The 10,744-nt window shown below is 36.3% G+C and overlaps 2 protein-coding genes across 2 annotated transcripts; one reads left to right on the top strand and one right to left on the bottom strand.

Moving 5' to 3' along the window:
* Window positions 1-666: 666 nt before the first annotated feature.
* Window positions 667-5,426, top strand: LOC140140294 (histamine N-methyltransferase A-like). Its single transcript, XM_072162076.1, has 3 exons — window positions 667-968; window positions 2,595-2,909; window positions 4,854-5,426. Exons 1-3 carry the CDS (start codon window positions 740-742, stop codon window positions 5,240-5,242), a joined length of 933 nt encoding a protein of 310 aa, XP_072018177.1. The 5' UTR covers window positions 667-739; the 3' UTR covers window positions 5,243-5,426.
* Window positions 5,427-7,548: 2,122 nt separating this feature from the next.
* LOC140140440 (uncharacterized) lies at window positions 7,549-9,679 on the bottom strand. The gene is made up of 2 exons (XM_072162200.1): window positions 9,545-9,679; window positions 7,549-7,827 (listed from the first exon to the last, which is right to left on the bottom strand). The coding sequence occupies exons 1-2, from the start codon at window positions 9,677-9,679 to the stop codon at window positions 7,549-7,551; spliced, it is 414 nt and encodes a 137-aa protein (XP_072018301.1).
* Window positions 9,680-10,744: the final 1,065 nt, after the last annotated feature.

Here is a 10,744-nt window from a genome sequence, read left to right as displayed (position 1 = left end):
TAAGGGATTTCTTGTTTATTATCATTCCCGAGATTCAGCTTATAGGGATTATGCGAGCCATATCCCTTGAAGAGATTTCTTGTTTTTTTATAACGCAGTTCAGTGTACTTGAACCCCGGACTTGAACTCAGGACGGTCTTTATTAATGCTCTGCATGCTAGCCATGCATTTATTAACGGAAAAAGTTCAAGTTTTGAAATATTTTCTCAAAATATCAAGAGCTATCTTAAGAACTACTGAACCAATACTAGGCTTGTTTGTACTCATTTTAATGCATTTTTCATGCTGATTCCAAATATGGTCATGAAAATTTACATTTCTGAAATTTTTGAATTAAATTTTTTTTTTTAAACATGTCGTCTGCAGTCGACACCCGCGTGAAGAGAGTTAATGAAAGACAGAGATAAAAAAAAGAAGAAAAAAAGAGACTATATCGCGTGTGACGTTAAGGCAAATGCACGCCGTGATTTGTTGCCGACCTGCCCAGTACGGCATTTTCTGTCTAGTTGTCAGAATTTTAGACGCGAATTAGTCTTTTTATCTCTGTCTTTCATTCCACACGCCCTGGTCGTTGATTATGGTTCAATAACGCTGTGTATAATAATATTACAGTCATACTTTCGGAAACCTCCATTTTGAAGACGGCACAGGCGATACAATAAGGTGTCTGGTCTTCTCATGTCTGGTCTTTTCTGACATAAAAAACAGCATAGATTCGGATAAGAGTGCCACTATCAGCATGGTCGAATCGGATAATAAATCAGTAATGCTCATTCCAATTTTTAATGATCAAGCGTACTACACAAAAGCGTTCAATTACGGGAGGAGCACAGGTAACTATGTTGAAGCTGTGCAAAAATGGGCAGATGCTTCATTTTGTGGGCACGTCGTGGAGAAACTGGTCGCAAATATAGGTGACGGAAGCGATGATAAACCGCTTCGTGTTTTAGGAGTAGGAAGTGGGAAAGGTAAGTGAAAATGTGTAATAAAGTAAAAAATATATTAAATAAAATTCGGTATTTATATAGCGCCTTATCACAGATCTCGGAGTGTTCAAAGCGCTGAACTTAAGGCCTCTTCTACTTCATAATGTAGTATTGGAGCACATTGTCCACACCCGGTAAATAATTATTTTGTATAAGCAGTAAACGAGCCGGTCTATAAATGCCCCCCCGGTGCGAGATTGGTATTGGTATATCTCATTGGCTAAAAACTAATCGCTATAGCTCAGCGATAATTCAGCTATGAGTTGTCTTTCAAAATCCCAGGCCCTATCCTATTGTTGAATTATGTCGGACAATTAAAGACCCATTCAGTGATCCCAACGCAAGTGTAAAAAAATAAAAATTGTTTATAAATTGCTTAAAAGTGAAGGATAAGTCATTCAAATTGTCATTTGGTATTTGTGACCGTCCACGGCGAATGAGCCGTAAATTTCTCCCGGTCAATTTTGTTTTATTTCATATTTAAAAATAAACATCATAAACTTAAAAATGGTATATCATTTGACTTCAAACGATATCCAGAAGCGGGGTTATGGTTTGTTAAACTCTGCTCCGTCAACAAAATTATAGCTTTTTACGTTTTTACATGTGTCTCTTTTTCCACATTGCTGGCAATAAATATCAAACAGTCATTTCAAATCATCCCTAAGTCAACGCGGTTTAAGAAAGTTCTCTGTTGTTAGTTATGAATACCTGTACAAAATACAATGCCTGGTAACCCACCACTTGAACAGGATTTAGCAAAAGCAAACAAAGACCAGAGCTATTAAAAGTTCTATAGCCATCTAAGGTAGAAGCTTATTATCCACTTCAACAATATGATTATTGATTAGTTTTTGACTATCAATATGAGACGGATGTCGGGCTAGCTTAAGTTACCGATGAATACGACCTTCGTACACATTTTACATCGCAACTCAGAATACAATTTAGGGAATTTACGGCTCATTTGTGCTGCCGGGTCACATTTTGGAAATAACAAATTTGGCACAAAAACGAAGAAACAGCAGTAGTGACGAAGTTGAAGCTCTATTCAAATACATGTAGCTAATTTAGATACTGTCAGTATCTAAATTACAGATTCGTGTAAAATGTCTTATTTTGTCTTAATTACACGGCTTTCGGCTGAACCACTAGCAGGCTATGTTAGCACATCTATGACAATGACAAAGGTACCAAAATCTGAATTTTGATGATTTTTACGATCGTCTGGATGAGCAAATCACTGAATGGGCCTTTAAGCTTTCCCTATAGAATTGAAAACTCAAGTGTCCGCCACTTGATATGCTTGAAATCATTTCTGGTCAGCAAGAGTTGCTTGCGGGAGAAAGGCAAGGTCATGCCGCGGGGAGAAAGAGAGGGTTAGGTAGGGAGTGCAAACCAACGTTGGAGTTGCGCATAACGACCGCCGTTATCTCAGTGACTTTCGCTCATTTCATCTTGCTGATCAGGAGAAATTATCAAAGAGACGAATCCAGATTCGACTGGCAGTCAAACTTATAACGGTACATGTTTTACTATAAATCTTGACAAAAAATACAAAAATAGACGAAATAACAAGCAGCATATAAATATGTGTTTTTTCTACAGGTAAAATTGAACTCGTGTTCCTGAATAAGCTACTTCTCAAGTTTCCAAAGATTCATACCTGCGTCGTAGAGCCCTGTGTAAACTTACTCACACAGTACCAGCACAATATCAAAGAAAAGGCGACGAATTTGACATTCGATTGGCAAAATCGTACATTCGAAGAGTTTGTAAAACTTCAACAAGAAAACAGTCTTAAGTACCACTTCATAAGTGCATGTAATTCCATGTACTATGTCCAAAACCTGCAGGAAGCACTACAAAGTCTTTATGATATGCTAGCGCCGGGTGGAATTCTGTTGATAACAATTTCCGCAGGTGAGTTGTTCAACTTAAACCCCAGAAGATTGACTAAATTTGGTCTCTCAGCAAACGTTTGATATTGATCCCGATGTGCGATATGGGACGAACATCGTGCTCAGTCAGAGTCACCCAATTTGATTGATATTTGTTTTTAAATGTGTGATTTATATAAAGATATCACAGAAAACCTGACAATGATTAAACAGAGTACGTCGCCAATGATTATTTCATTTTAATAAACTCCGAAGATTATTATCATGATCATTATTCAATTACTTTTTTGAAAAAGTGTTGATCAATGTATACACGCTTTCATTATCGAATTGCCCAATGCAAATCGTCTAGTTTAACTCCTCCTGCTCCTCCTCCTTCTTCTTATCTATGCCTGTGTAACAGGGCATAGATATTCTCCTTATGACCCCCAGAAATTTCCTGGCCCCAAAAGTCGAGGTCGCGGGCCCCAAGGTCATCCAAGTATAGTTTGTTGGATTATCATCAAACTTGGTGGATGAGATCACCATCGAGTGCCAATAATGGTCAAGGTCATGTCAGGGTCATCCGAGTATAGATTGTTGGATTGCCACCAAACTTGGTACATGGGATCACCATCGAATGCCAAAAATGGTCATGGTCATGTCAAGGTCATCAGAGTAAAGATTGTTGGATTGCCATCAAACTTGGTGGATGGGATCACCATCGAATGCTGGAAATGGTCAAAGTCATGTCAAGGTCATCAGAGTATAGATTGTTGGATTGTCATCAAACTTAGTGGATGTTATCACTATCGAGTGCCAAAAAATGGTCAAGGTCATATCAAGGTCATCCATGTATAGTTAATTAGATTGTCATGAAACTTGGTGGACACACCACTCTTCGCCATACATACATTCTCCCAGCCACATTTCCCTAACATATTAAATATGAAAATTTAAAAAAAGAAGGAAATTTAATTAGGCTGAGGCGGGGCTCGAACCCACGCTGCATTGCGCCGCTATCACGTATACCATGCATATGACCAGCGCCTTAGACCGCTCGACCACGAAGGACTTGATAGTGTCATCGTGAAAATTTAAACATAATATTAATAAATCGCAACTTCATTACTACATCATATTTTGGAATTTCATCTGCATAAAACATTAATGTGTATTATAATAAAGCTACCATTATTTATATTGTTGAATTCTCAAGCGCATAGAGACAATTAATAAGAGGGAGGGTCCTATGAATAGGCCTATATACACAATACATAAAATCGATTTTGATATCGGCCACGTGCTCTGCTGTGCATGTGGTTTCCCGCAGTGGCGGAAGTTGTATTACGAACTGCTCCGAACTCCATTTTGAGGCAAATGCTTTTGACAAGGCATTGGATTGTTCCAGTTTGCATCCTAAATCCACATTAGACCCCTAATTTTATTTACGAAATCAAAAGATTAGATTATCATAACAACAAAACGGTAATCTTTTGTCGGGTCTATGTGAAAATTACATTAAAAAATTACAGTTTTTACAGAATTAATTTTCACCTAATTCCAAAAAAAAAAAAAGGCGTATATAAGATTGAAATAAATTCTCTACCTTCTATACTAGATCAATTGTGACGCAAGTTGTTATCAAAAATTGTTGTGATAGATGTACAGTTAATATTCATATATTCCATTACCTATCTGATGGTGCAGTTTTTACACAGAAAATATTTATTTGAAAAACCTACCACTCGGCTTTTTCCGGAAAGGTCACAGGGTCGCCGTGACCTGTGCAATAATTACAATTAAAATTTTTCTTATTCTAACAGCCAGCGTTTCTAAAATGCAGTATGGCGAATTGTGGTGTACTTGGTGGATATCGCCATCGGGTGCCGGAAATGGCCAAGGTCATACCAAAGTCATACAAGTATAAATTGTGGAATTGTCCAATCTTCTTCTTCTTCATAATCACCTTTTCTTCTTTTTGCAGACTACGCTGGTACGGGAAAGGTATGCAGAACATTCCCCTATCTTGGATCTGAGACTTCATCACAGGATGAGTCACCAAACACCGCATCGTCATCACCCCATTATCGGGACTCGGCCGACGTACACGATGCATTACGTCAATTACAAATCCCGTATCACATAGATACTTACAAGTGTCATCGCATGATTACTCGGTGTTTTGATGAGAAAGAAAGTGAAGAGGGCAATCTAGCGCTTGATTTTCTGACTCATACACTCAGATTCAGAGATGCACCAAAGGATCTTTTTCAACAAGTATTGGCATGTATCAAAGATTGTTCTGTTCAGCGTGGTGATGATTGGTTTTTCCAATTAGAACACGTATGCTTCTTCATTACCAAACCTACATGAAGCACTACCACACATTGCTAATAAAAGCGATGGAATTCAAATTATACATTATAGGCGTCAACGTGAATACAATCATGAAAATTGCCAGAACTGACTACCCAGTAAGCACAGAAATGTTTAAAAACGTTTTTTAAAAATGTTTAAATTAAAGCAATTGCATTGAAAGTTCAAAATATATGTGAAAGGCGCAACATTATGTACTGTAAATTCAAGATGAACAGCCATGACTTGTATAATAGTAATGCTATTTAAATAACATCCAGCGTGACGTCTAGGAGGATAAAGCTCAATTTATAGTCAAAAATGAAAAGTGGTAATCCCATAAGGCCAAAAAAAGGTTGTTTGGTTGTACTCCACCGACCGAACCGATTTTTGAGGCCGACCCATTATTTTTTTTACAAAAATTGACAAAAGAAGAAGTTGTAGGCCCTAAATTACTTGTTATTCAAGGTTGGAAACCGGAGAAATACTGCTACTAAAAGAAAATTTATTTGTATTCTAAGTTGGATAAAGTTGTACATTTTGATTACTTTTACTTTTATTGATGAGCATTGAATTGAGAGAACATAGAGCTGTTTTTTTACGTTTAAACGACCGATTTTTTACCGTTTAAACCGTTTAGACCATTAAACGGAAATCGACAGCCTAGCTGTACAACTGCATAAGTGTTTAATAAACCTAAACACCATGTAACAACCTTAAACGTTGTCTTTAACTTGCTTTGCCTCTTTTGCTTCCACAAGGCCATATAAATAAAAAAAGAAATCCGACCGACCGACCTTTTTGGACCAGTTGTAGTACAACCAAACAATTTATTTGTTTGGCCTAAACTTTAGCAACACTCAAACATCTTGGATGCAGCTCAACAAATTCCAGTGGCACTGGTCAAATATATAACTTCCTGATAATCCCAATTGTTGTGGTACTTCTTGTGCTAATGTGGAATTTTATTCTGCTAGGGAAATGCAAGCTGATAATCTTTAAAGCCATATTATAACATTTGCTGAGAAGAACGCCCTCAAAAAATGTTTTAATTCCGGTTTTTACACGATTGTAATGTACTTTAGTAAACAAAGATTCTCTGCAAAAATCAAGACTTTAGGTGCTGTAGTTTTGTCAAAATCCGTGATTTTGAATAAACCGCCGGAACCGTCGTTTTATTATTACGATAGAAATATTAGTCGAACGCGTATGTGTTGTTCATAACACATCGTACACGGCGTGCGGGACATACACGCACGCCAGAGGATCGTACTGTATTACAACCGTAGGAGTAACATGCATTGGCGCTAGTAGTAAATTCCAATTTTCTTTAATGCTTTACCTCACTTGTTCCGTTGTTCGGCTCAAAATTAAAAGGGGCATATCTGACAGTAAAAGCTAACATTTTATGGAAAATAAATACTAATCTATTTTTTAAGAAATGTTATAATATGGCTTTAATTGCGATTTCGAAGAGGAATTCATATTTGAAGAATGTCGAATCTTTAAGGGCTTGATACATCCCAGCAAACACAGACATCTTTTAAAACTTTATGGTTTGATTAAAACGTTTTAATAACAAAAATAACCCTAGAACTACTGAGCCGAATTTTGTAAAATGAACTACGAAGAGGGGGTTGTTGCGAACCCCTTAATTTTTAATTATAAACGCCATATACCATTATGTTTGGTACTGATGTATTATGGCTATAGGCTGATGTATAGCTATAGCTCCTCTATCCAGTGATACCAAAATAAGTACAAACATTTCCCACATAATATCGCTACGATGTCATAATGTGAGGGCGCCCATGCACATTTGGGAAATTCTGGCTATGTATAAAATTATAGGCAAAATCGATTTCGGCTAAAAATTCTATAAAAATGCGATTTTCACCGATTTTTCTCCTAAATATAAAAGCAAATGACTATTTTCACCTTACTAACAAGTGAAAAGTCAGTAGGTCTTGGAATCATTTCTCAAGAGCGAAATGAAAATAATAATAGTAAGGAGCTGGGGTAAACATTTTATCACTAAAATGAGCGCAAAGGATGGATCTACAATCAGCTTTGGTCATTTGGGCGTTAAAACGCGTGCGCTTTTGATGACGGATAAACAATCTTAAGGGGGTTAGTACAACCCCCCCCCCCTTCGTAGTTCTACGGTTAAATACGGTTCTCTATTTAAAGTATCGGAAATTACTTTAGGGTCTTTATGGGATGTGAATAGCGCACTGTCGTCAGCATAAAACAACAAAAGATTACAGTTAACGCTTGATGGCATATCATTTACATAACAAAATAATACCAGTGGGCCTAATATACTACCCTGTGGCACGCCGCATGATATATTCATGGGTCATGGATTCAACTTGATTTACACTAACAATCTGTTGTCTATCAGATAAGTATGATTTGAACCATATAACAGAGTCAATGTGAATACCCATAGCCTGCAATTTGTTACAAAGTATATCATAGTCCACTGTATCGAATGCCTTTTGCAGGTCTAGGAGCACCATGCCAGTATATTTACCATCAGCTATCTGTGATCTAATAAAATCAACATTTAACCACAAATTGCCTGAGGCAAAACTCGCTTCCTGGGAACCAAATACAACACAAGGTTATTTTTATGTAACTCATTGACCCATTTGTGTTATATACTGCCTCTAGCTATAATGACATCCTTGTGATCTGGTCAACTCATTAACAGATACGAACCTCAGGAGGGAATTCTTGATCAATTCTCTCCAGGTAGTGAAACGTAATGATCAAAATTTAGATTTTGGTACCTTTGTCATTGTCATAGATGTGCTAACATAGCATGCTAGTGGTACAGCCGAAAGCCGTGTATTTAAGACAAAATAAGACATGAATCTTTAATTTATATACTGACAGTATATAAATTAGCTACATGTATTTAAATGGGGTTTCAACTTCGTCAATACTGCTGTTTTCCTTATTTTTTGCCAAATAAAAAAAAAAAAAAATACCAAATGACAATTTGAATGACTTTTTACCCTCCACATTTAAGCAATTTATAAACAATTTTAATTTTGTTTACACTCGCGCTGGGATCACTGATTGGGTCTTTAATTACTGCTACACCATCTTTTTTCTGTTTAGAATGTTTTGTATCAAGTTTTCAAGAATGTTTTTGGGATGTTATTAAAACGTTTTTATACCCTTTATATAACCCGAGATTTAAACGTTTTCTGTAAAACATTTTTGTTTGCTGAGCAGTAGATTATCAAAAAATGTTTTTTAAGGTTATGAAAACGTTTTATACTCTTAATATACCCATAATACCCTTTATATAACCCGACTAAAAAGTTAGACTATTAAAAAGCTAGACATGTAGCTAGACTACTGGTATTTGTTACCTTGTTGATACATGAACTCATGAACTCATTCAGTTACATGGATGTGATGAAGTTAAAGTTACATGGATGTGATGAAGTTAAAGGGAGATGGAACTCAACATAGGCCCTGAAGCACTCAAGGATTGGCAAGGCCTGCATTGTCAACATCTTTGCTATTTACAAAGTTCAAGTTCAAGCTTCTTCCTAAATGAACATGATCTATATGGTGAACCAAGCCAGCTGGTATGGTTATTAATGACAGCATTAAAAGTGTAAATAAGTTGACACAGTATTGTTTAATCAAGAATTAAATTAATTGTTTGATCAAGAATTCCCTCCTGAGGTTCGTATCTGTTAATGAGTTGACCAGATCACAAGGATGTCATTATAGCTAGAGGCAGTATATAACACAAATGGGTCAATGAGTTACATAGCTAGAATTAAAAATTCTATAAAAATGCGATTTTCACCGATTTTTCTCCTAAATATAAAAGCAAATGACTATTTTCACTTTACTAACAAGTGAAAAGTCAGTAGGTCTTGGAATCATTTCTCAAGAGCGAAATGAAAATAATAATAGTAAGGAGCTGGGGTAAACATTTTATCACTAAAATGAGCGCAAAGGATGGATCTACAATCAGCTTTGGTCATTTGGGCGTTAAAACGCGTGCGCTTTTGATGACGGATAAACAATCTTAAGGGGGTTAGTACAACCCCCCCTTCGTAGTTCTACGGTTAAATACGGTTCTCTATTTAAAGTATCGGAAATTACTTTAGGGTCTTTATGGGATGTGAATAGCGCACTGTCGTCAGCATAAAACAACAAAAGATTACAGTTAACGCTTGATGGCATATCATTTACATAACAAAAGAATACCAGTGGGCCTAATATACTACCCTGTGGCACGCCGCATGATATATTCATGGGTTTGGATTCAACTTGATTTACACTAACAATCTGTTGTCTATCAGATAAGTATGACTTGAACCATATAACAGAGTCAATGTGAATACCCATAGCCTGCAATTTGTTACAAAGTATATCATAGTCCACTGTATCGAATGCCTTTTGCAGGTCTAGGAGCACCATGCCAGTATATTTACCATCAGCTATCTGTGATCTAATAAAATCAACATTTAACCACAAATTGCCTGAGGCAAAACTCGCTTCCTGGGAACCAAATACAACACAAGGTTATTTTTATGTAACTCATTGACCCATTTGTGTTATATACTGCCTCTAGCTATAATGACATCCTTGTGATCTGGTCAACTCATTAACAGATACGAACCTCAGGAGGGAATTCTTGATCAATTCTCTCCAGGTAGTGAAACGTAATGATCAAAATTTAGATTTTGGTACCTTTGTCATTGTCATAGATGTGCTAGCCTGCTAGTGGTTCAGCCGAAAGTCGTGTATTTAAGACAAAATAAGACATGAATCTTTAATTTATACTGACAGTATATAAATTAGCTACATGTATTTAAATGGGGTTTCAACTTCGTCAATACTGCTGTTTTCCTTATTTTTTGCCAAATCTTTCATTTCAAAAATACCAAATGACAATTTGAATGACTTTTTACCCTCCACATTTAAGCAATTTATAAACAATTTTAATTTTGTTTACACTCGCGCTGGGATCACTGATTGGGTCTTTAATTACTGCTACACCATCTTTTTTCTGTTTAGAATGTTTTGTATCAAGTTTTCAAGAATGTTTTGGGATGTTATTAAAACGTTTTTATACCCTTTATATAACCCGAAATTTAAACGTTTTCTGTAAAACATTTTTGTTTGCTGAGCAGTAGATTATCAAAAAATGTTTCCTTAAGGTTATGAAAACGTTTTATACTCTTAATATACCCATAATACCCTTTATATAACCCGACATTTAAACGTTTTCTAACAACATTTTATAACCTTTTGCGAATGATGTCGAAAACGTTTTGTGTTTGCTGGGTAGGTACAATTATATAGTTATTGCAGCGGAAATTGGGTTGATTGATCTGAGCATGCACATAAAGCCGTAACAGACCTGGCTCATTGCACACGGGTGAATTGGGTCGTGCTTCCGATCCCTGTTGGTATTTTCGTCTCAGATGCAGTGGGGTTTCCACTTTAAATTTATATAGAACTTTTACAAAATTATATTCA

The sequence above is a fragment of the Amphiura filiformis genome, chromosome 19 (assembly GCF_039555335.1).
Source record: "Amphiura filiformis chromosome 19, Afil_fr2py, whole genome shotgun sequence".
Lineage (NCBI taxonomy): Eukaryota > Metazoa > Echinodermata > Ophiuroidea > Amphilepidida > Amphiuridae > Amphiura > Amphiura filiformis.
Note: the sequence above shows the minus strand (reverse complement) of the source record. Positions and strands in the feature narration are given on the sequence as shown.